The sequence below is a fragment of the Ursus arctos genome, unplaced genomic scaffold, assembly GCF_023065955.2.
Source record: "Ursus arctos isolate Adak ecotype North America unplaced genomic scaffold, UrsArc2.0 scaffold_30, whole genome shotgun sequence".
Taxonomy (NCBI): Eukaryota; Metazoa; Chordata; class Mammalia; order Carnivora; family Ursidae; genus Ursus; species Ursus arctos.
Window position 1 is genome coordinate 20,640,696 of NW_026622986.1, and position 27,480 is coordinate 20,668,175.

General features: G+C 37.4%; 1 protein-coding gene across 2 annotated transcripts in view; it reads right to left on the reverse strand.

Moving 5' to 3' along the window:
• Positions 1 to 521: 521 nt before the first annotated feature.
• SLC39A12 (solute carrier family 39 member 12) overlaps positions 522 to 27,480 on the reverse strand; it is a 73,963-nt gene continuing 47,004 nt past the window's right edge. For both annotated transcript variants that reach the window (XM_026478990.4, XM_026478988.4), the window contains one exon: positions 522 to 1,067. In XM_026478990.4, coding sequence (XP_026334775.1) covers positions 939 to 1,067 — 129 coding nt within the window. In that variant the 3' untranslated portion in view covers positions 522 to 938. The remainder of the gene's footprint in view (positions 1,068 to 27,480) is intronic.

Consider the following 27,480-nt stretch of genomic DNA (forward strand, 5'->3'; position numbering starts at 1 on the left):
TAAGAAAACTATTAGGCCTCTGTTTTCCAAGAAAAATAACTAAAGCCAGGGTTATTTTCTATTTTAATAATTTTGCTGGGTTATCAGTAATGCGGCTTGCACATTTCACGAACATACCTACTGAAATAATGTTTGGGTTTTTTCAGAAAAATATAAGCTATGTCACATCGTCAGTAATATTCTATCCATAGACACATTCTGTGGAATCTGTGAGCGTTTAGGCACTGATCTACGGCCTCATTCCAGCTTTTTGACTTAAAAAAAAAATTCTTAACTTCCCTTTTTGTTTCCATTTCTCCTTACCTAGAACAGATTTCATTTGGTGATTAGATAGAATGCTGATCTATTATCCTTTCGGCTTCCTGAGTTTGCTGATTTATAAGCATTTATGAGCCAGTGGATAATGGTTCCAGGTGAACCATACTATATTGGTTTTGCAAGAATTGACTCAGAATCTGACACCCCAGAAGGTCATTCAAATCATCACATCAACACTAGACTTTATTACATTTGTTTGTCATTTATTTTGCTTATGGTTTTTCGTCTTGCAAGAAGAAAAATATTACTGACATCAGAAGTTGCAGCCCATTTGATCCCAAGAGGCATCTGTCCACTTCAAACACTACAAATATTCTTTATTGGCAAAACAATATTGTTTGAAAGTTTACCAGCATTAATTTAGAATTTGCTAATTACTAAAAAAGATAGGAGTTCCACCATGGTGCTGGGCACTGATACCAAAATTTCAGCTGAGGACCACCTGACATTTATATCCTAAAACAAAAGTGCATCATAAAATTAATAAGTTAATGAACTACAAGACACACACCCTTCCTTGAAGATAAACATGCTTAATTTACAAGCCACCCTAGAGTACAACAAAAGAAACAGAATGAAGCCATATAAATTCAGTTTTGAAGGATTTGGAGACTCTTAACTTATATTTTAATATTTTGTTCATATATAGCCAACAGTAAGAGAGAAAGCCAACCGAGGGTCAATCCAAAGTTCTGCAGGAGAAACATCAACCAGGGTCGCCGTGTTTGAACATGAGTCATTTCAGGAAGCTAAAAAAAGAACGAAAAACCAGAATAAGATCCAGATATACTCACTGCTGGGAAAAGTTTGGTGGGAAAACATGAGAGACTCTGTTATTCAGAACTTAATAACCTTTCAAATTCCCAAAACAGTTACAAAATGCTTAATACCTACTCTTGACTAAAATTTAAAAATGTAAGATAAATTAAGTCATTCGACTGTGGTTAGAAGGATCCTCGGGTTGCCAGAAGTCTTAAAATGACATAGATATCAGCTGAAATCAAACCCAACCCTTCTTTCGTTTTCAGAGAGTGCTTATGTGAAATAAATAGATTGAAAGTATTATTTCTGACTGTTCTGCTAGGTTTATGAAGCCGCTACATGTACTCCTTGTTACGAAGCACATATTTGTTTCCTTTCAAAGAGATCACCAAGGTCTTCCTGACCTTTAGAACAATGAACACATCACGCCCTAAGGCTGTATTTTACTCTCGGAGAGGCAAGTGGCAGCTGTTTTGTTAGTGGAATGCCTTTAACACCATGTAGGAGAAAATGTTCTCGTGAGCGTCTGGGGGAAAGCATCTCAACATGTTCCCTTTTTTTTTTAAACCTCTTTGTATTTTTTTTTTTTTAATCGAAGTACAGTTGACACACATTGTTACCTTAGTTTCGAGTGTACAACATGGTGATTTCCCATCTCTATACGTTATGCTGTGCTCACCACAGATGTAGCGACGGTCTGTCACCTTACAAGGCTGGAATACCACTGACCGTATTCCCTGTGCTACAGCTTTCATCCCGGTCATGTCTCATGCTCCCTTGAATCCCTCATCCTGAGAAGGTGGGAGTGACTGTATCTCTTGCATGACATAGTGGTTTCTATTGGGAAACTGGCTTAGGTCAAAATGGAGAGAAGACTTCGCTGGACCATGGCGTTATTGACGTTTTGGGTTGGAAAATTCTTTGTTACGGTGGATCTTCTGTGTGTTTGTTGTAGGATGTTCAGCTGGCTTCCACCTGACGGATGTCAGCTGTTACCTCTGACCCCAGTTGTGACAACTACAAATGTCTCCAGATGTTGTCACATGTCCCTGGGGGGTAAAAAAAAAATGACCTCTGGTTGAGAACTACTGGGCTATTTACAGCAAGAAAAGGGTAAAACCTATAAAATAGGCAAGGGTTTTAGATTTTATGGCAATCAAAAGTCGATATATTCTTTTTCTAGGTTGACTTGATTTTTATGTCTGTACAAGAGCATCCCGAATGTCCTCGTGGAGTATGCTTGAGATGGATGTTTCTCCCTTTTAATTAGAGAAATGGACAGGATGAAGATTAGGACTTTGGTGACCTGTTATCTCACACCCTAACATTGAGCAGTGGACCAAAACGCAAAGTGGGATCCAGAAATGCTGTCCTGGGTGGATGACCTTAAACAATTATGTGTCCTTTTGGTGTTTTTCTGCCATGTTGAAAAATAAGCTTAACCATACTACTTTAGAGTAATCCTGTATGGTTCTTATCTATTATAAATTTAAAATGACATTTTGAAAATCCATAGACTGTTCCCAAAGAGCTGGCAATTGAAGGTAATCTTGTGGGATTAACAAGATACAGGTATTGGAGTTATCTAATACATCGGATTCTTAATAGTTTGTAAGCAACTTCCAAGCATTTACTTTAAGGCCAGACAACATAGGTGACCAGTTTCCTTCTGTCTCAATCATTTGTCTATCAGACCATCTTTGAGACATAATTATGCCATCTCTGGTCACATAAAGGCTCAAAGTTTGATTAAGTCTATTTCCAAATACACTGACATTATGTAATTGCCTCTCCTCCTTGGTTTCAAGCAAGATCGTTAATATTCACCCTCAAGATGTGGATGAATTAACAGCTCATCTTATGTCTACTGTGTCTAGGGCCACCTGGCTGTTGTTCATCTCTGATGAAGTGGAAGTAAGTTCTAAAAAGATTTTTTTGCGGGAAAATACTCCTAAAATATAATCATTGACTGAACCATCGTGGTTGTTTTTAGTGAATTGTTGAGAAAAATACCTCAGCCAAGATACAAAGCATGGAGGTGAAAATAGCTCAACAGCTAGAACTTGAGATGCATTTTCAAACCATCTATGTTTTAACCTACATTTTAGAAAGCTCACTTTCTAAGTTCTGTCTTTGTCTCAAACGTCTACTCGGGGCCTTTGGTTGGAAAGAAGTAGGTCTTGATTAGGTAGATTTAATAGCCAAAATGTTTAAGATACAAAACTGCAGAGATTAAGTTAGTATCTTGGGACTTCCTTCATAATCTCAGTCAGTTTCTGTCCCGACTAAATCCAAAAATGCCACAATTTTTAAAAACAATTGTTTGATCTATTGTTTTTCTCACCAGCCTAAGTTTATAGACCAGCTATTGTAACACATGATAAAATTGAATAAATGTGTTTATAAGAGTTTCCAGGCTCTGTCGGTGGCCCCAGTCCCAGTAAGAAAACCAAGAATCCCTGATTTTGAATATGTAGATGGCATTATCCACAAGAAAACACCATGAATATTTTACAGCTCCAGGAGCCACCATTCACATGAACGCAATGTCTTCTGGAAAGTTTTGCAGCAGGATCCCTGCTTTTCACTTTTTAATCAAAATAACTGGCTCTGCGGTATCTTGCCATCTATGTAGGTGTGACTTCCAGCAGCTCATCTTTTCCTTGAGGTCCTTCAGGATGCTCTGGCTGAGGGTCTCATGCAGTGCTTACTTTCATTTACATCTGTTTTATCATGCCCTTTCTTATATCCCACAGCCCCATTTACTTTTGGATTCTAGGATTCATAATCCTGCAAGAAATAAAATTATTAACTCCTTTTAGGAGGAAACAATGGCTCAAGGAGGATAAGGACGTACTCAAAGTCACATAGATGTGACATCAGAACTAGGACAAGAAGCCAGCTCATCTCATTACTGTAGAGGACTGTAGAAGTGCAGACAATACTGACTCCATCTTTGGCCCTCCATCATGTTCATGTTTTCTCAGGGACCTCTCTTAGGGCTACATGTTCTGGCCCCCTTGGAGATTAATATACACCTTAGAAATGCACACCGAGGCTGAGATTGGGGGAAGCTTGTTTTGGCCTCCCATGAATCTGTTAGAGATAACGTAGTCTTTCCCCTTCCTGATGCACAGGTGATGCCCGCGATCTAATTAAAGGTTAGCTGTCAATTAGGTGCATGCAAGCCCTTGGAGGTGCATGTGACCCCTTTGCTCTCATGACAATGACCTTCAGCGTGTCCCATCTATATAATCTGTGCACTAAGGTCTGGATTTTGCAGAGAATAACTATGCTGCTGTCATGGGTCATCGCCTGCCCGATTGCCCCTGTCAGTAAATTAACCTGAATAAAATTCTGTGTAAACTATATAGAGTGGTCTGCTTCGTTTTCTGTTCTCACCATGCTTTCTCAGTTTGGGGGATACTTTACTGTCTCTCCTCCTCCTTCTAACAAGGACATTTAAAGACCTGTAAAGACCAGCTCTCTACCTGAAATTCATCTGTATTATGACCAACACATTCCTACTGAATTAGAAAAAAGTGGAAATATCAATGCTAACAATGTTCAGACATAAAAGTCATTGCATGTGATGAAAACATAATGAAAATATATTATGCAACATATAGGTATCATGCTGCTTTTGTTATAAAAGATATCATGTTTTTGGTTCTGTTTTTAAGGCAGACAACAAGTACTTGAAAAAAGCTATTAAAATAAAGACGAAAACTTTGTAAGCCTATAGAAATGGAGAAACAATGAAATCAACATTTCAAAAAAAGTTTAAGGAGAGTCTCATCCTGATATCGTCATCTTTTTTTTTTAAGGTTTTTTCATTTATTTTATTTTATTATTTTTAATTTAATATTATTTATTATATTATGTTAGTCACCATACAGTACATCCCTAGTTTTTGATGTAAAGTTCCATGATTCATTACTTGCGTATAACACCACATGCCCTCCTTACTACCCATCACCAGCCTATCCCATTCCCCCACCCCCCTCCCCTCTGAAGCCCTCAGTTTGTTTCCCAGAGTCCACAGTCTCTGATATGGGTCATCTTAATTTGGATGGTCTATCTGAACTTATTTCATGTCTGTACATAAATGGGCTTGGTAAGAAAATCCAGCTAAGCTTGCTTTTGAGACAATACTTGGCTCTTTTTTGAATGATTATGGATGAACATATAAATCATAATATCTCTTGGGTATATACCAAAATACCAGAGAGTCTTACAGAAAGTCTTTCCAAGAGATACAAATGTAAAATGCCAAATCTTAGCCATGTCTGATTACAGCATTTCACTTACTTTGAATCTACCCATATTTTTTTTATTTCAGTCAGTAAATTCTGAAGGAAAATGAAGATCTATATGAATTAATTTTCAAGGGTATATATTTTGTTTTTTTTCTTTTCAAAAAATTCCTGACATCAGTTTTATTGCTCCTCATTTCCCCCTGGATTTCAAGAAAGAAATCTTTTCCTTTTCCTCTAGGGCAATTAAAGTCTTGTATTGAACAATTCTATAGATCTTGATTTATACCCTAAGACTAGAGGGGGTAAAATGATGGATAGAGTATGTTAACAATGAAGAAAAAGGTCAGGAAAAAAGAGAAGAAATGTTAGCAAAACACTTTTGCCCAGAGATAGAGCAAGAGATATATTTTTTAGATTTCTGCCAGAAATTTGGAAACCTTGAGGTAGAAATTAATTTTCTTTTTTTTACCTTCAATGTTTAGCAAGTTCCCCAACTCAAACCAGTGGATACCAAAATATATGACAGTCAAGGAACTGTAATTTTCTAGGAAGGAAGGAAGGAAGGAAGGAAGGAAGGAAGGAAGGGAGGAAAGGGGAAGGGAGGGAGGGAGGAAAGGGGAAGGGAGGGAGGGAGGAAGGGGAAAAAAGAAAAAACATCTTTACCTAAAAGATAGCTCTTTATCGTGCAATTGTTTTGTTTTGTTTCAAATTTGAATCAGACACAGGAGAGCAATTCCATGAGATGCACCAAGTCTACACAGTGACTGACTTGTCTGCAGATAATGACCCCAATTATTCTAATTAACGAACTGAGATGTAAGTACGATGGCCAAGTGCTAATTAGAACTTCTGAACATTTTAGAAAGTGATATTAAGTAAATGATTTACACTCGAGTCAGTCCCCATAACTGTATTCATAGTCAAGCCGAAGTTTTAAAAGGAATGCTCACAGAGAATGTTAGAACCCATCAGGAAAGAAAATGGATAAATTCTAATGTTATGTGCTATGGAATTAATTAAATAGGAGGGAAGACTTATCACAAAGGAGGATGGTCTATAAAACACCCTCTAGAACTAAGATTTTTGGTCTCTCTTTATACATCTTCAGAGCCTTGCCATGCAAAGCCTTCTCTGTCTACTTCCATCTGTAATCTGAAACTTGTTTCTTGTTGGCGTTAAAGATCTCTCACCAGATATTTCAACATTTGCTTTCAGTATGAATCATAAATACACATACTGAAAAAGGAAGTTCAGCATCCGATGCTTCTAAAAAAAATCAGAGTCCTTTCATTATGAAAAATTTACAATTTAAATATAAATACTCAACATTCACTTGCAGAAGACATTCAATGATGTCTCCTTTGAAGGTAAGACTATAATTCAAATATTTTTCCTCTCTCAGGAGTGCATAGTTTTTGGCATTATCAACTTTCAAGAGAAATGATTTGCTTCTCCATTCATGAAGCTCCCTCGATAACTGACTTATACCATCTTCTTTTCAGAGATCCCTAAAACCCTTTGTGCACATTGAGTTAGGCATACATTTGCATTTGCTCACAGGAGCCACTCTTGTTCCTAAGAAATATGAAGAGAGAGAAAACCTCAGACACTTATTTTATAGGCTGTCCTAATAATGCTTAATCTCTCTAGGGGCACATAATCCATGGACTGCTCTTACTGTCACATTTGTAATGAGCTTAATTGTGTCCTTGCAGAAGACCCACATCTGAGAACAAGATGGAAATTTGTTCGTGAAAGTCATGATTTGGCTTGCAAATCTGCAATTATCTGTTTGCATATGCAAACTATACACTGAAAAATTTAATATCAAAGACTTCTGGTTTCCAGTATGTCATACAAGACTAGAAGTTACCAACTCATCCAACAACAAGTAAAAAGATGAAGAAACGAAAAAATCACAACTCTTCTCGGATATGACAGAAAAGTGAGGTCAAATGGCCAGCCCAAATATTGGAGAGAAAGACAAGCATATATAGAGAATCAAACTTACCTGAGCAGAAACCTACAAGCAGAAACTTTTGTGAAAACCAGTGCCAGGGTAGAGCAATAAACTAATTGACAAATTATTAGAGGCTTTGTGTAGACAAGCCTAAAAGTTAAAAAATCTAGGGGCACCCAGTCTTAAGTCTTAATCCACATTTCCATGGATTTTTCTGCCAGGAGCTCTACTGAATTCTCCCAGTGAATTTTAGGGGTGAAATCCCCTCATATTTTTATCAGGAGGAAGATAATGGAGCCATTTTGAAATATGCTGGAGGATTCTGATCTTAACAAGGACTTCCCTTAGGAGAAACTATTTCATCAGAGCCTAACCTGCTGGGGGTTTATCAGAGTTTATCCCACCTATGGGAGGGAAATACTCAATTTTGTCCCCCTCTAGCCATTCTCTTCCACCTAAAGGGGGAGGAGACAAGAAGTTCACCATCTCAGAGCACTAGCTCACAGAAAGACCAAGACCAAATCAAAGAACTATATAATGCTTCCTTTTTCCCCATAACTCACTACTACATTATTAAAGGACTATTTACCACAGCTCTTTTTACCCAGTACATCACGTCATCCTTTCAACAAAAATAACACAAGTTACATGAAAATAAAAAACACAGTTTGAAGAGACTGAAAACTATCAGAACTAGAGTCAGATACAGCAGGAAAGTTGGCATTATCAGAGCAGGAACTTAAAAAACAAAACAAAAAATCTATGATTGATATGGTAAGGGCTTTAATGGGAAAAGTAGAGAACATAAGCAAAGATAATATAAACAGAGAGATGGAAATTCTAAGAAAAATAAAAGAGAAATGTTGGAGATAAAAACACTGCAAGAAAAATGAAGAACGAAGGGCTCTTTAGTAGATTGGGCATGGCTGAGGAAAAACTCTGAGTTTGAAGATATGACAGTAGAAACTTCCAAAATGGAAAAGCAGAGAGAAAAAAGACTAAAAAGAAAAAAAGAGAGAGAGAAAAAATACCCCAAAACACAATATCCAAACCATGGGGAGAAAGGTATAATGTAGGTGTAATGGTGTAATATAATACCAGAAAAAGAAAGAAAAACTGAAGCAATATCAAAAGCAATAATGGCTGTGTTTTTCCCCAAATTAATGTCAGTTACCAAATCACAGATGCAAGGAGCTCAAGGAATAGCAAGCAGGATAAATGCCAACAAAACAAAGCAAACGAACAGACAAAAACACAAAAACAAAAAACTCTACACATAGGCTTATCATTTTCAAACTTTAGAAAAACAAAGGTAAGAAAAAACCTTGAAAGAAGCCAGAGTAGAAAAAAAAAAATCTTACCTATAGAGAAGCAAGGATAAGAATTATATGTGAACTCTCCAAAACTATGCAAGCAAAAAAAGAGTGAGGCGAAATGCTTAAAGTGTTGAGAGAGAAAACCACCGACTTAGAATTCTGTACCCCCGAAACTTATCCTTCAAGAATGAAAGGAAAGTAAAACTTTCTCAGGCACACAAAAATTGAGGAAATCTGTCGCTAGCAAAAAATGTTAAAAGAAATAATTTGTAGAGGAGAAAATGACAAAGGTCAGAAACTGGGATCTGCATAAAGAAAGGAAAGGCATCAGAAAGTAAATAAGTGAAAGTAATATTAAAACTTCTATTTTTCTCATTTTTAACTGATCCAACAGATAATGGTTTGTTCAAAATAATAGCAGTAATGTATTCGATTATATATGCTTATGTGTGTGTATATATATGTATGCTTATAGAATAGTGAAATGATTGACGGCTATGATGCAAGGAATGGGAAGGATGGATTAGGAGTATTTTTTCATTATAAGGTCCTTCTATTACCCATGAAGCAGTGTTGAAAGTGGAGTTGGATTACTTGTAAATGTGTATTTAAAACTCTAGAGTAACCACTTAAAGTACTAGAAAAGCAGTATAATTAATGTGCTAATAAATGAGTCAAAATGGAATTATATAAAATGCCCAATTAAAATCACAAGGTAGAAAACCTGTGGAAGACAAAAGTAGCAACAAAGAACAATAGGCAATAATCAGAAAACAGTAACAAATATGGTAGCTATTAATCCAACTATATCAATAACCACTCTAAATGTCAATGGACTAAATACAGTGAAAAAAAGACAGGGATTTTGAGAATGGATCAAAAAATAACACCCAACTCTATGCTGTCTACAAGAAGTCCACTTTAAATATAAAGACACATTTAGACTAAAAGTAAAGGGATGCAACATATTATCATGCTAACACTAACCAAAAGAAAGCAAGAATACCCATGTTAATTTCAAACAGAGCAGACTTCAGAGCAAGGAATGGTATCAAGTATAAAGATGGTTATTAGATAAAGATAAAAGTCTCAATACTCTAAAAAGACATAACAATCCTTAATGTGTGTTCACCTAACAACAGAGTGCTAAAATATGTGAAGCAAAAATTGATAGAATAGCAAAGAGAAGAGATGGATCCACTATTCTAGTTGGAGACTTTAACACCCCTCTATCAGAAATGGACAGATCCAGCAGGGAGAAAATCAGTAAAATCACAGTTGAACTAAAGAGCACCATCAATCAACTGGATATAATTGACATCTGTAAACTACTTCATCCAATAACAGGAGAATACACATTTTTTTTTGCAAGCTCACATGGAACATTCACCAAGATAGAACACATTCTTGGCCCTAAAACACACCTTAATAAATTTTAAAGAATAGGAATCATACAATATCTACTCTCAGATAACAATGGAATTAAACTAGAAATCGATGACAGAAAGGTAGCTGAATAATCCCCAAATACATGGAGATTAAACAACATAATTCTAAATAACATAAAGGTCAATGAAGAAAAGTCAAGAAAAATTTTAAAGTATTTGAACTAAAAGAAAATAAAAATACAAGTTATCACAATTTGTGGAGTCGGTGAAAGTAATGAATAAAGGGAAATTACAGCATTGAATGCATATATTAGAAAAGAACAAAGATCTAAAATCAATCATTTAGACTTCCAATTTAGGAAACTAGAAGAACAGCAGATTAAATACAAAGTAAGGAGAAGAAAATAAATAACAAACATTAGAGTAGATATCAATAAAATTGAAAATAGGAAATCAGTAGAGAAAGTCAACAAAACCAAAAGTTGATTCTATGAAAAGTTCAACAAAATCAAAAAACCTCTACCCAGACTAAGAAAAAGACAGAAAACACAAATTACTAATACCAGAAATGAAAGGGATATCACTACAAACACCAAGGATAATAAAAGCATAATAAAGAAATGTTATGAATAACTCTATACCCACAAATTTGATAATCTTGATGAAACACACAATTCTTTGAAAAACATAACTGCCAAAACTCACGCAAGAAGAAACATACAATCTGAAAAGGCCTGTATCTATTTTAAAAATTGAATCCATAATTAATAATCTTCCAAAAGGTTATTCACTAGTGAATTCAACCAAACATTTAAGGAGGAAACCCTACTGATTCTCTACCATCTTTTCCAGAAGATAGAAGCAGAGGGAATATTTCCCAACTCATTCTATGAGGCTAGCAATGTCTTAATACTGAAACTAAAGACATTGCAAGATAACTGTAGAGCAATATTTCTTATGAACAGAGAAACAAAACTTCTCAACAAAATATTAGCAAATTGAAACCAACAATATATGAAAAGAACTGTTCACCACAATCAAGTGGGATTTATCCAATTATACAAGGCTGGTTTAACATTCAACAATCAATTACTATGATCTACATTGCAACATCAACAGACTAAAGAAGATATCAATAGATGCATAAAAATCACTGGCAAAATTCAACACCCATTATGATAAAAACTCCCAGCAAACTAGGAAAAGAGAGAAACTTCCTCAAATTCATAATGAAAATCTGTAACACTGTATGGTGACTAACATAATAAAAAAATATTATAAAAAAAAAGAAAATCTGTAACAAAAAAGCCTATAGGTAACATCATGCCCAATGGTGATAAACTAGAAAATTTACTGCTTAGATCTGGGACAAGGCAAGGAGGTCCCGTCCCACCACTTTTTCAACATCAATTTGGAAGTCCTAGTGAGTGCAATAAGAGAATAAGAGGAAATAAAAGAAATACCAAAAAAGGCCAACTATGTATAAAATCCAAAAGAATCATAAAAAAAACCCTCCTAGAACTAATAAGTGTTTATAGCAAGGTTGTAAGATACAATGTTAATATACGAAAGTCAATTCTTACATATGAGGAAAATGAACAAGTGGAATTTGAATTAAAAACACATTACCATTTATGTTAGCAGCAAAAATAGTGCTAAACCTAAGTATAAATCTTTATGAGGAAAAGTATAAAATTCTAGTAAAAGACATCAGGGAAAAACTAAATAAATCTAGAGATGTTCCATGTCCATGAGCAGGAAAACTCAATATTGTCAAGATGTCAGTTCTTCTCTAGATTCAACACAACCCCATTCAAAATCTCAGCAAGTTATTTCATGGATATTGACAAACCGATTCCAGAATTTATATGAAGAGGAAAGAGACCCAGAATGGCCACCATAGTATGAAGGAGCAGAATGCAGTTGGAGTATTGACACTATCAGTCTTCAAGACTTACAATAAAACTACCACAACAGTGTGGAACTGGTGAAGGAACAGAAAAACAGATCAAGGGAACAGATTAAGGGGCCAGAAGTAGAACAACATAAATATAGTCCACGGGTCTTTGACAAAGTAGCAAAAATAATAAAATTGAACAAAGATAGTCTTTTCAAACAAATGGTGTTAGAATTATCAGACATCCACATGTAAAAAACAAAACAAAACAAAACAAAACAAAAAACCCTATAATGAATCTATACATAGAACTTGTACCCTTCACAAAAATTAAGTGAAGATGAATCATAGGTCTAAATGGAAAACACAAAACCATGAAACTCCTGGAAGATAACAAAGGAGAAAACAGATGATCCTGGGTACAGTGATGCCTTTTTAAATATAATACGAGAGACATGATTCATGAAAAATATAAATGATAAGCCGAATTTCATTAAAATTAAATTTTCTTCTCTGCAAAAGGCAATATTGAAAAAATGAAAAGATAAGCCTGGGGTGCCTGGGTGGCTCAGCCGTTAAGCGTCTGCCTTCAGCCCAGGTCATGATCCCAGGGTCCTGGGATTGAGCCCCGCATCCTGGGATCAAGCCCCGCATCGGGATCCCTGCTTGGCAGGAAGCCTGCTTCTCCCTCTCCCACTCCCCCTGCTGTGTTCCCTCTCTCGCTGTCTCTCTGTCAAATAAATAAATAAAATCTTTTATTTATTTATTTGACAGAGAGAGAGACAGCCAGCAAGAAAGGGAACACAGGCAGGGGGGTGGGAGAGGAAGAAGCAGGCTCCCAGCGGAGAAGCCTGATGTGGGGCTTGATCCCAGGACTCTGGGATCACACCCTGAGCCAAAGGCAGAGGCTTAAAGACTGAGCCACCCAGGTGCCCCTAAATATATAAAATCTTAAAAAAAAAAAAAAAAAAAAAAAAAAAAAAAGATAAGCAGAGACTGGGAAAAAAAATGTTTGCCGAAGACACATCTGATAAAAGACTGCTATCCAAAACGTACAAAGAACTCTTAAAACACATAAATAAGAAACAACTCAGTTTTTAAAAAATGGTTAAAAGACCTGAATAGACAGCTCCCCAAAGAAGGTACACAGATGGCAAATAAGCATATTAAAAGGTGTTCAACGTCATATGTCACTAGAAAATTTCAAGTGAAAACAGCAAAGAGATATCACTACACAATGACTAGTGTGGCCAAAATCCAAACATTCACAACACCAAATGCTGACAAGGATCTGAAGCAATAGGAACTCTCGTTTATTGCAGGTGGGAATGCAAAATGGTACAATCACTTTGGAAGACATTTGGAAATGTCTTTTAAAACTAGACATGTTCTTATCGTAGGATTCAGTGATTACACTCTTTACTATTTTCCCAAATATATAGAAAACTTAGGTTTGCACAAAAAACTTGATCATGGATAGTTATAGCAGCTTTATTCATAATTGCCAAAACCTGGAAGCAACCAAGATGTCCTTCAGTAGGAGAATGGATAAATGTACTGTGGTCTATCCAGACAATATTATTTAGTGCTACAAAGAAATGAGCTATCAAGCCATGAAACAACTTGGAGGAAACTTAAAGCATATTACTAAACGAAAGAAGCCCATTTCAAAAGATACGTATTGTATGATTCCAACTACGTTACATCTGGAAAAGGCAAAACTACAGAGATTAAAAAAAGATCAGTGGTTTTTAGGGGTTAATGGAAAGGGCGGGATGAAGAGGCAGAATACAGAGGATTTTTAGGGCAGGAGAAATATTCTGTATGCTATTACAAGGGTGGTACACGTCATTTGTCAAAACCCATAGAACGTAAACGCCACACATGAATCCAAATGTAAACTATGGACATTGGGTGATAATAACATGTCAGTAGTTTTATCAGTTATAGCAAATGTACCTCTGTGGTGTGGGGTATTGAGAGTAGGGGAAGGTATGCACGTGTAGTCAGATGTTATTTGGGAATTCTCGTACTTTCTACTAAATGTTGTCGTGAACCTCAAACTGCTCTAAAAAAATAAAGTTTTTTAATTAAAAAAAAAATCCATTTCCCAGTTATACTAACCACATGTCAAGTGTTTGATGAGACAGCCACACATGGGTAGTGGCCACCACTGCAGATAGCACAGACCCCCAAAAAGCTAATTAACTAAGTCGCTAGATAAATTTTTTAAAGGTTTTATTTATTTGAGAAAGAGAGAGAGAGAGAGAGAGAGAGAGCTCACGAGAGTACGAGTGGGGGAGGGGCAGAGGGAGAAGCAGACTCCCCGCTGAGCACGGAGCCTGAAGCAGGGTTCAATCCCAGGACCCTGAGATCATGATCTGAGTTGAAGTCAGATGCTTAACCGACTGAGCCACCCAGGCTCCCTTATCACTAGATAAATTAAAGAAACACTCTTAGCGGGAAGTATAGGCCCACTGGGAGAAGAATTATAATGGTTATGGATCATTTTGTATTTCTTCTGTTCCACCCACACATTCTTATTATTCTAAAAATGGGGGGGGGGGAAGGAAAAGAAGAAGGAAAAACTAAAGCATATTTTGAGTTTCTGGACTGTTTAGTGGCTTAGGTCAAACTAGATAGTGCCATTTCAAAGTCTATTTATACTCAGGACAGAAGGATTTTTTTCCAAATATTTTCCACAGTCTTATACCACTAATATATCTAGATTTTTTTCAAATGATCATCACTGCTACGAAGAGACACTGGAACATCTGTATAGTGTCCAATGCATGAGAAAAAAATTAGCTTTTGAATATTCACTCACCTACATATTTATGACAATGTTAATTAGGCAATCACTTTTTCTTTTGATCTTTTGAAGGATTATTTGATAATTATTCATTAATAACATGTTATCTAAAAAATGTTTACAAAGAGACATGTAGGAGTTTTTCCATGAAAGATATAGATAGATAGGTTTATTATGGTTCTTAATGACACTCACAAGTTCACCCAGTGTTTGAAAAACCTAACAGTCTATACGTTCCTTCATACATATGCTGTCTCCAAGAAAATTTTCTGAAGAAGTCATCCATGAGATCATAACTTGCTGAAAAATTGATAAATTAGAAAGACTGTTGGCCTTTATGTATTCAATAAAAATAGAGGGACTGATTTTTGTTTGTCTTTCTTCTCTAATCTGTCAGCTGACCAACTTACTTGTTTTGGTAAGTATTCAACCAGAGAAACAATCACATGACCTTTTTGCTTTTCTCCCAGACTGCTGACAACATGAAGCCATACATGGGCTGTTTCTTCGATAGCAGCGATCATCTCATGCATTCAATAAACTTTAGATGAACTAAATTGTAAACAACCTATGTTAGTCTAATGAGTAAACAAGATTGTATCTGGCATTCACTGTCACAGACTTCATAAATTTAACAAGGAATTCGCTCTACTAAAGGAAAAGTCACACAAGGATCAAATTTGTCATACAGTCTTCATTAAGAATTTAAGAAAACATCCCTTCCAACTTTAAGAAAAAACAAAGATTTGTTTTATTTGCTTATTCTCATCAATGCATGTTTATTCCTATTAACTAAAATTGAGGAAGAAGAGAAAAAATGGATAAAATTGAAGCTTTATGTTTCTAGTGAGTTAAAGAAAAACAAAACAAGAGAAATTAGCTCATGTGATTAATAATGGAATTCTTCTGACTTGTAAATGCCTTTAACTTAAACAATGGTATTCACTATAACTTTACATTTAAAAATTACTGCTTGGAAAACATGTCCTCTGATAAATAAAAATTTGTTACCCAGTGTCAATACCTTTTTTACTTCTGAGATGTTAAAATGTAATTTAAAATTCAGCAGTTGTATGATACAAAATCAACACAAAAATCTGCTGTGTTTCTGTACACAATTAACGAACAGTTTGAAAAGGAAGGATATTAAGAAAACTATTTCATCTGCAATAGCATCAAAAAGAATAAAATACTTAGGAATAAGCTTAACCAAGAAAGTACAAATAAAGGGAAAGACATCCCATGTTCATGGATTGGAAGACTTAATATTGCTTGGATATCAATATGAGGTAAAGTGATCTACAGATTTAATGCAATTCCTATCAAATTCTTAATGATTTTTTTTTACAGAAATAGAAAAATCTATCTCAAAATTAATTAAAAAAATCTCAAGGGATTCTGAACAGCCAAAACAATCTTGAAAAAGAACAAAGTTGGAGCTCTCACACTTTCTGATTTCAAAGTTAACCACAAAACTACAATAATTAAGAGTGTGATCCTGGCATAAAGACAGACATATAGACCAATGGAATACAATAGAGAGCCAGAAATGAATTCCTGCAAACACAGCAATTGATTTTGACAATTCAGTAAGGAAAGAACAGCCCTTTCAACATATGGTATTGGGGCAACTGGATATCCACATGCAAAAGAATGAAATTTGACTCTGACCTTACACCATATTCAGAAATTCACTCAAAGCGGATCGAAGACCTAAATGTAAGACTTAAAACTATAAAACCTTTAGAAGAAAACATAGGCAGAAATCTGTATAACATTGGATTTAGCAATTTCTTGGATATGTCATTAAAAGCTCAGTGAAGGGGAGCCTAGGTGGCTCAGTTGGTTAAGCATCTACCATTGGCTCAGGTCATGATCCCAGGGTCCTGGGATTGAGCCCCGTGTTGGCCTCCCTCCCCAGTGGGGAGCCTGTTTCTCCCTCTCCCTCTGTCCCCTGGCTCCTGCTCTCTCTCTCTCTCACTATCTCAAATAAATAATAAAATATTTAAAAAAAAGAAAAAAGCTCAGGGAAGAAGACATCAGAAAAAATAGATTAAATTTGATTTTACCAACATGTAAAACTTTTATGCATCAAAGGACATTGTAAACAGAGCAAAAAGGCAACACATGGAGTAGGGAGGAAGTGTCTGTAAATCACACATCTGATGAGAGGCTAACATCTAGAACATGTAAAGAACTCCTACAACTCACACTCACACAACAATTGAAACAAAATGACCAAAGGACTTGACTACACATTTTCCCAAAGAAAATATACAAATGGTCAATAAGCACACGAAACAAAGCTAAGGAACATCACTAATCATTCAGGAAACACAAACGAAAACAATAATGACACACCACCTCACATCCATTAGGATTGTTATTTTCAAAATGACAGAACATAACAGGCATCGGTGATGATGTAGAGATACTGAGAGTGTAAAATGATGCAGCCACTATGGAAAACAAATAATTAAAATTAGAATTACTATATGATTCAGCAACTCCACTTCTGGATATATACATCAAAGAATTAAAAGCAGGGCCTTCAAGATCTATTTGTACACCCATGTTCACAGCAGCATTATTCACAGTAGCCAAAAGGTGAAAGCAACTCAATGTCCATTGACGGATAAATGCATAAGCAAAATGTGTGTACATACAGTGGAATATTATTCAGCATTAAAAAGGAAAGAAATTCTGACCCATGCTGACATGGATCAACCTTGAAGACCTTAGGCTAAGTAAAATAAACCAGTCACCAAAAGACCAATACTGTATGATTCCACTTAAATGGGGACGACTACAGTAGTCCGATACATATAGACAGAAAGTAGAAAGGTGGTTGCCAGAGAGTAGGGGCAGGGATAATGGGGAGTTAGTGTTTAATGAGTATGGGGTTCCAGGTTGGGAAGATGAAAAAAGTTCTATAAATGATGGTTGTATAACAATGTGAATATACTTAATGTCATTAAATTATATATCTCAATAGGTTAATTTTCTAGATTTTATTCATTTATTTGTCAGAGAGAAAGAGCAAGCAGAAGCAGGGAGAATGGCAGGCAGGTAGAGGGAGAAGCAGGCTCCCTGATGAGCAAGGAGACCGACTCAGGACTCGATCTCAGGACCCTGGGATCATGACATGAGCCTAAGGTAGGTGCTTAACTGACTGAGCCACCCAGGCATTCCTTAAGCGGTAAATTTCATGTTATGTGCGTTTTACCATAATAAACACCACACACACACACACACACACACACACACACACTCCAAGGTTTCACAATTGCTTTAAGTCTTTAGCTTATTATAATGTTACAATAAACAGTATCTAATTACATCCAAGAAGCTATGTGATAGGAAGACATATCATTCACTGCCTGGTAAGGATTCACTATCATCACTTTGCAGTGAGAAACATGTGTTACGTTTAGATCTCAAAGTCCTGGAGTATAGATATTATGGACCAAATGTTTTCTTTCCCTCAAAATTTGCATGTTGAAACCCTATGCCCCAGTGTGATGGTATTAGGAGGTGGGGCTTTCAATGAGGTCGTGAGAACAGGGCCCTCCTGAACAGGATGAGTGCCCTTATCAGAGTTCTGAGAGACCTTGCTTCTCCCTGAGCTCTGCCATGTGAGGATACAGCAGGACAGCCCTCTGCAAACCAGGAAGCAGGTCCTCACCAGATACCAAATCTGCCAGCACCTGGATCTTAGACTTCCCAGGCTCCAGGATTGTGAGAAGAAATGTTTGTTCAAGCCACCCAGTCTATTTTTTTTTATTATAGCAGCCCAAATGGATTAGGAAATTAACCCATAAAATAATACATTTCTAGAGGATTAGAATCCCCTTTTTCATAGTCTGCAGTGTGGACTACTTTGAAATTCTTTGTGATTGTTGGCTATTACATGAAGGAGGCAAGTCTTTGTCTCCTCTCCTTGAAGGAACCTGGCTGACTCCCTGGCTGCAATTGGTTGGGGAAGGTTGCCTGTCCACAGAATGAGGTTATATCAGCTACAAAATCTCAGAAGGGCCCTGCTGGATTTCTCTTTCTACACTCTTCTGGAGGATGAAAATTTTCTTTGGAATATTTGCTGAAAAATACTCTATCAATTCTTGCCTCTTACAGTCTCATAAGATTTAAATTCAGTAAAAGTTTGGCTGTGGTTTCAACCTAATCTATCCTTTTGTCTATTATATATTTTCTCCTTTGTTTTATTGAATTTGTTTTCTTAGTCATTTCTTTTGACAGCAATGTAAAGGGGGTTAGAATACGAACAGACATTTCTCCACAGAAGACATCCAGATGGCCAACAGACACATGAAAAGATGCTCAACGTCACTCATCACCAGAGAAAGCAAATCAAAACCACAGTGAGGTGTCATCTCACACCTGTCAGAATGACTAAAATCAAAGACACAGGAAACAACAAGTGTTGGTGAGGACGTGAAGAAAAAGGATCCCTTGTATACTGTTGGCGGGAACGCAAATTTGTGCAGCTACTCTGGAAGACGGTGTGGAAGGTCCTCAAAAAATTACCATAAGATCCAGTAATTGCACTACTGGGTATTTACCCCCAAAATACAAAAACGCTAATTTGAAAAGATATGTGCACCCCTATGTTCATTGCAGCATGATTTACAATCGTTGAATTATGGAAGCAGCTCATCCATCCAAAGAGGAGTGGCTAACAAAGAGGCGGTATATACACAATGGAATATCGTTCAGCCATAAAAGAGAATGAGGTCTTGCCATTTGCAACACCATGACGGTCGTGGATCCTCGAGGGTATAATGCTGAGAGAGAGAAGTCAGTCCGAGACAAATACCATGTGATTTCACTCATACGTGGCATTTAAGAAACAAAGTAAATGAACAACAAAAGAAGAGATAAACAAAAAACCAGACTCTTAAACAGAGAGAACAAACCCACAGTTACAGGAGGGGACATGGGTGGGGGAGGGGTGAGGAAGGGGAGGGGGATTAAAGGGCACACTTTCACGGTGAGCACTGGGCGATGCACACAATTGTTGAATCACTGTATTGTACATCAGAAACTGATAGAACACTGTATGGTAATTGTAACGGAGTTAAAAATTCCCTGGGGTAAAAGCAGTTGCTGGAATAATAATATTGTCGGAGTGGCTGGGTGGCTCAGTCGTTAAGCATCTGCCTTCGGCTCAGGTCATGATCCCAGGGTCCTGGGATCAAGCCCCTCATCGGGCTCCCTGATGGGCAGGAAGCCTGCTTCTCCCTCCCCCACTCCCTCTGCTTGTGTTTCCTCTCTCGCTGTCTCTGTCAAATAAATAAATAAAATCTTTAAAAAAAAAGTCTTTATGGAATAATAATATTGTCTTGAAATAAAATTAACAGAGTCTATACGACCAAAAAAAAGAAAGAAAGAAAGAAAGAAAGAAAGAAAGAAAGAAAGAAAGAAAGAAAGGAAGAAACAAGTTCTTTTTAGCCTCACATTTGATTACTAATAGTAGCACCCTCAACACAGGTCATTACGTTGACTCAGCAATATCCTAAAATTGGGAGATTCGTTCTCATTGACACAAGTCCTGTTCTGAATTCGTCTTTTTAAATTAGTAGCTCTCTTCACAAAACAACTTAATACAGCAGTTTAATTTTTCCTTTGCACGCAAGAAAGCAAGGACGACAGCTCTCAGTGTACCAGGGATCACCAAGGTGAAGGTGCCAAAGAGTAAGCTTATTTTAAGGTTATTTTTAAAAATTCAACTTTACATCAAAAACTAGGGATGTACTGTATGGTGACTAACATAATATAATAAAAAGATATTATTAAAAAATTCAACATTAAGTATTTTATTTAAAAATTCAAACACAGGGTACTATAGACTTCTAATTTCCCGATCTTATCTTCCCAAGGGAATTTATGAAGCAGTTTACATCAGAAAATAAATGAAAATCTCTTCTTTGGAAAACTAACTTATAAGACAAAGACCACATACAATTCAGAGAGACAAGGATGCTATTTGCTTTTAACTTGTATTTAATAGTTCACGTCTCCATTTTTTCCTTAGGGGAAGTGATTCAGTTAGACAAATTCTTAATTGTATAGCTCAGGAAAGACAGTCATTAGCCATCTTTAGTATTTTCCTAAGAAATGGATGACTTTAGAAAATGTGTGAGTACACACACGCATGGTTTGAGAGACTGGCTAGAAGGAAAAAAAAATATATAAGGAGCAGAAAAATACAAACGTTTCTGGTGGTCAATTTTTTAAAATCACAGGGCACAACATTTATCAAAATTGGGTCTATTAGTCATTTTCTCAGTAGAAAATATCTACGCATAGAGTTTGACAGATTTATAGAGAAAGAACAAAAATCTTTCAAAATTGGTGGTAAGAATGATTCATATTTCTTGCTTTTGTGAAGAAATAATTGTGCATGTTAAATTATATTAATTTTGCTGCCTGAAAGGGTTTTTCAATGCTTGTCATTTTTTTTCCATGGAAAAAGAGTATTTTAAATGATGTGAGTTGCACGCCTTGATTTCAAGTACAATATTCATTGAAAGCAAATATGTATATCAAGGTTATTTTATATGCCTTTCAAATAAAATATCTCCTTTTATGGGTACATATTGTTTAAAGGGTATCACCCCTAGGTATTATCAAACTTCAAAGAAAAGATAGCTTACTAGTTTTTTGGGGGGAGAAAGGACTCTTTTACCAGAACTAACTTGGTGATTGTAGATTATTGACTGAATTGCACTGGACATATCTAAGTTTCTCTGAGAAAGCAAGACTCCACCAAAATCAATAAATTGGAAGATAAAGAATGATGGGGAAGAGGAAATAGGATCAATATCCTAAAAGCATAGGATTCTATTTTAGTTTAATTCTGTAGTCATGCGATTTAAAAAAGATAAGAAGCCTTGCTAGAAAGTTGGCTGTTTTGTCAGTCAATTTATATTCTTTTGACCCAATTCACTATCATGAAGCTGTTAAATTTACTGAGTTAAAATAAACATAGAAAAGCCAATGGATGCTCTTTATCTGACTACTGATAATCCTATTTATTGACTGGGTTTAATACATAGATCTTACTTTTGTGTGTTGGGGTTTATTTTCAAAGCAAAGGATCTTAAGCTCAGATTCAAAATACTCTTTACCCTGCCTTTCCCTAAAGGAAAATTATCTGGAAATTGGAAAATGCTCCAGGCAAAAGTCTGGCTGTGATATTACTCCAAGGGGACACTTCCCGGAGAGGACAGATACACAAGGTACTCTGAGTGACTGCTCTTCAATCTTTCAGTTTCCTTCCCCTGTTATGTAAGTGAAATCAAGATTGAAGGAACATTAGTAATAATCTGGAAGAGGAAGAGAAGTTTTAAAAGAGCATCCCTTTAAACAAACAAGCAAACAAACAAACAAGCAAAAAAGCACAGAGGGGAGGGAAAGAGATCCAGAGAACTACATAGTTAGGGGAGACTGGTTGAAGAGGGAGCTGGAAAGAAGGTCTATTCTCAACTAGTTGGCCTTGATGTACATGGAGGGGGCACCTGAGTTTTGTTTCCTTTTGTTTTGGCGTAAACTGGTGAGCTCTGTGCTTCCTTCTCTACTACCTACCTCGCAGAGTAGCAGCTTGGGTGCTAGTCATGTATTGGGGTCCTGGGCAGTTGTCCAGTTCTGCCAGTTCTAGGGACATCTCTAGTTTTATCTGTGGTGATAGCCCCTGGAGGTTTCTATGGGCTCGTTGTTATGGAAACAGTTTTTCAGGATCTAAAACCTTAGGAAAAATGCCTAAAGGTCTAAAACTTGCTTCAGGTCCAAAATAAACCTTCCTTTGCTATACCCTCTTCTGTTCTTTAAAATGAGTTAATTTATTCTTTAAATAATAAATCATATTTATTAAAAAATAAAGTCTCTCTTACCCAACCTGCTAAAAAATAATAATTCCAGGGCTTACCTTTTCCTTCTATTTGAGAAAGTTTGTAAACTTTAGAGAAGGTGAATATGAGAAATCCTCTGGACTTTTTTAGTTCTGAGAATTTTCTTAGAAGGAACTCTCGGTTCTCAAGCAGAATGAGACGGTCCTACATAGCGACTCTGTTCCCAAACATATCTAAACCAGGGTTAGTAGTTAAGGAGTAGTAGTAGGGATATGTTAGCTTTCTCTGGTTGTTGTTAACAAATTACCACTAATCTAGTGGCTTAACACAATAACAAGTTCGTTATCTAACAGTCTATCGGTCAGAAACCCGGCATGGGTCTCATGGGGCTGAAATCAACATGTCAGCGTGGCTGTGTTCCTTTCGGAGGCTCCAGGGGAGAATCTGTCTCCTTGCCTTTTCCAGCTTCTAGAGGCAGCTGGCATGCCTTGGCTCCTGACCCCCCTCCTCCATGGGAAGTCAACAGCACCAAATCTTTCTAATCCTCCTTTGGCCACCATATCTCTCTCTGACTACAGCTGGGGAAGGTTTCCCATTTTTAAGGACTCATGTGATTAGAACGTGACCACTCAGATAATCCAGGCTAATCTCCCCATCTCAAAGTCCTAAACCTTAATCACATCTTCAAAGTCTCTTTCGATATATAAGCTAACATACAGGTCCCCAAGAAGAGGACATGGATATCTTGGGGAAGGGAGCATTACCTATAGAGAACACATCTCATGAGATCTTTGCAGCAGGCATGGGAGTAACAAAAAGATACCAAACCAATAGATCTGGTTATGAAGACGATTTGGAGGAAGTGGAGAGACAAGATGAATGGATACTAACCTATTAATCCCAGAGATTGTTGATTGTAAAAGACACTTCTGTTATGTGACACTTCAAATACTCTATCACGACCCCACCCCTTACTTTCTGTAGACGGGGAAGACAAAAGGATGGCCAAGACATTCTGTGCAAACAATAAGCAGAAAAGCAGATGTGACTCTATTAACATCAGACAAAGGAAGCTTCAAGACAAAGAGTTTTCTCAATGGTAAAGAGGGCTCTTTCCACATGATAAAAGTATCAGTTCAATCAAGAGGACAGGACAACCCCAAATACGCATGCATGTAATAACAGAGCTTCAAAAGCATGAAGCAAAATTGGTAAAACCAAGAAAGAAATAGGCAAACCCACAAGCATAGGTTGATATTTTAACATCACTTCTTCATAATTAAGAGAGCAAGTGGAGAAAAAAAATCAGTATGGAATTTGAAAATAACAATAAAGCCATCAACCAGCCTGACATAACTGACATTCACAGAACTCTACACCCAACAAAAGCTGTACTCATCGACTTCCCAAATGCGTATGAGGGCCCAGAACGGACCATAGATTGGGCCATAGAATATGCCTTAAAGTATTTCAAAGGACTACCATAATACAGAGTCTATTTTCTGACAATGAAGAAATTAAAATAAATAACTAAGAGCTACTTTTAAAAGTCACAAACATTGAGCAATTAGGCACCATACTTCCATAAGAAACAACTTACATGAGACATGTAAATACATTTCAGTGATCCGTACTGAAAACGCAACATATTAAAATACATGGGATCCACGGAAGAATGAACATAGTTAAAATGTCCCTGCTACCCAGAGCAATCTACACTTTCAATGCTATCCCGATCAAAATACCGAGGACATTTTTCAAAGAACTGGAACAAATAGTCCTTAAATTTGTATGGAACCAGAAAAGACCCCGAATCTCCAAGGAACTGTTGAAAAGGAAAAACAAAGCTGGGGGCATCACAATGCTGGATTTCGAGCTGTACTACAAAGCTGTGATCACAAAGACAGCATGGTACTGGCACAAAAACAGACACATAGACCAATGGAACAGAATAGAGAACCCAGAAATGGACCCTCGGCTCTTTGGGCAACTAATCTTTGATAAAGCAGGAAAAGTGGAAAAAAGACAGTCTCTTCAATAAATGGTGCTGGGAAAATTGGACAGCTACATGCAAAAGAATGAAACTTGACCACTCTCTCACACCATACACAAAGATAAACTCCAAATGGATGAAAGACCTCGATGTGAGACAGGAATCCATCAAAATCCTAGAGGAGAACATAGGCAGCAACCTCTACGACATCGGCCAAAGCAACCTTTTTCATGACACATCTCCAAAGGCAAGAGAAACAAAAGATAAAATGAACTTGTGGGACTTCATCAAGATAAAAGCTTCTGCACAGCCAAGGAAATAGTCAAAAAAACTAAGAGGCAGCCCATGGAATGGGAGAATATGTTTGCAAATGACACTACAGATAAAAGACTGGTATCCAAGATCTACAAAGAACTTCTCAAACTCAATACGCGAGAAACAAATAAACAAATCAAAAAATGGGCAGAAGATATGAACAGACACTTTTCCAATGAAGACATACAAATGGCTAACAGACACATGAAAAAAGGTTCAACATCATTAGCCATCAGGGAAATTCAAATCAAAACCACACTGAGATACCACCTTACGCCAGTTAGAATGGCAAAAATTGACAAGGCAAGAAACAACAATTGTTGAAGAGGATGTGCAGAAAGGGGATCCCTCCTACATTGTTGGTGGGAATGCAAGTTGGTATAGCCACTCTGGAAAACAGTGTGGAGGTCCCTTAAAAAGTTAAAAATTGAGCTACCCTATGACCCAGCCATTGCAATACTGGGTATTTATCCCAAAGATACAGACGTAGTGAAGAGAAGGGCCATATGCACCCCAATGTTCATAGCAGCATTGTCCACAATAGCTAAATTGTGGAAGGAACCGAGATGCCCTTCAACAGATAACTGGATTAAGAAGTTGTGGTCCATATATACAATGGAATATTTCTCAGCTATCAGAAAGAACAAATTCTCAACATTTGCTGCAACATGGACGGCACTGGAGGAGATAATGCTAAGTGAAATAAGTCAAGCAGAGAAAGACAATTATATGATTTCTTTCATCTATGGAACATAAGAACTAGGAAAATCGGTAAGGGAAGAAAGGGATAAAGAAAGGGGGGGTAATCAGAAGGGGGAATGAAGCATGAGAGACTATGGACTATGAGAAACAAACTGAGGGCCTCAGAGGGAAGGGGTGTGGGGGAATGGGATAGACCAGTGATGGGTAGTAAGGAGGGCACGTATTGCATGGTGCACTGGGTGTTATATGCAAATAATGAATCATCGAACTTTACATCGGAAACTGGGGATGTACTGTATGGTAACTAACATAATATAATTAAAAAACTAAACTAAAATAAAATAAATAGCTAAAAAGCAAAAATAAAAAAAATAAATAAAATACATGGGATCCAGCAAAGTAGTGCATAGATGGAAATTTATAGCTTTCAATGTTTGGATTAGAAAGGAAGAAAAGATTCAAAAATCAATGATATGTCATTCCACTTCACAAAAGCAGCAGCAGAAAATGAATGCCATGTGAACAGAAGGAAGGAAATCACAGAGATAGCAGAAACGAGAGAAAATCATGAAGCAATGATACACCATCATCACCAGCTCGTCCATTGGTAGAATCTGTGCTTCCTACTCCGGCAAAGTTTAGCACTGTCAGATCACAGATCCTTGTTTTTGAAAATATACCAGGGAGTATTTCCACTGAACTTGAACCTGTGAGTACGCTTGAGCGCCTCCTGCCAGTAGATCAACCAGCAGAGATAAACGTTATGAAACTGGCGGGAGTCATTGCCACTGCCTACCGTGAGGAGGTAGGGTAATGGCTACACAATGGAGGAAGCCAGGATCATGTCTAGAAAGCAGGGGACCCCTGAACCCTCTCTTGGTGCTTCCATGTCTGATGACAATGGTGAGCAGGCAAGCACAGGAAACATGGCCCCACCAGGACAAAGCAGACCCCTCAGGGAAGACCTGGGCTGCCCTCCTAGGAAAGAAATCTGCTTCAGCCATGGTACTGCCTAAAAGTGAGGAGAACCAAAGTTGGGTGTTAGAGGACAGAGAGGGTTGAATATCAAATGTTGCCTCAAGACCACTGGGTTTGGAGGGTGTTCCACTCACTATCACGTATTGAGTCTTTCCTGAGTTTTTGGCTGGCTCCTGCCCTGAAGGGGCTCCTCGTATTCACTCATCTCTGACGCTCGGCCACTGCTGCAGGGACCGTTTCCAAGGAGGGTGTGGATTAGTTTTGCACAGAACTTTGCTTCAGCCCACACTGCGTTCCTCTTTCTCTTGCCCTGGGCTTCACCAGTGTGATGGCGTGGGACTGCCGTGGGAACTCCCTTGGTGCTCAAGCATGCATAACCCACAGGGGGCGTGTGTGTGTGGCGGGGGTATGTTTGCAGGGCTAGCTTTGAACAATGGGGATAGGAGTCCCCCGCCCCAGAAGCTCCTGTGTGGTGGATCCCCCATAGCGGTGGTCAACTTAACAAAAACACATCATTTTATTGACTCTCTGTCATTTTCCGCTCCACCCCACCTGCCCTCCATCCCAGTCCCTGGGGTGACCTCCAGGGCGAACTGCCTTCCCACATGCCTTTGTCTTAGCCTCTGCCTGGGACAAACCCATCCTAGCACACGGATCTTTACAGCAGAATGAATTTCCTCCGGCCACCCAGGCCTGCATTCATTCTTAACTTTCTTTAGAAACCATTCAATGCCTCTGAGAGTTAGTGTGCTTGGATAGGGCAATACCACTTCAGAGAATTTAGGCTGGCAGATTTCCCTAGTGAAGCCTTTCTGCTTTGCTGACTTCATTACTAATGGCCCCATTTTTGCTCCTAGTTCTTTTTCTTCTGGGAGTTTGAAATAACTCGCCCAATTTCTTTGAAACAAACAAGCA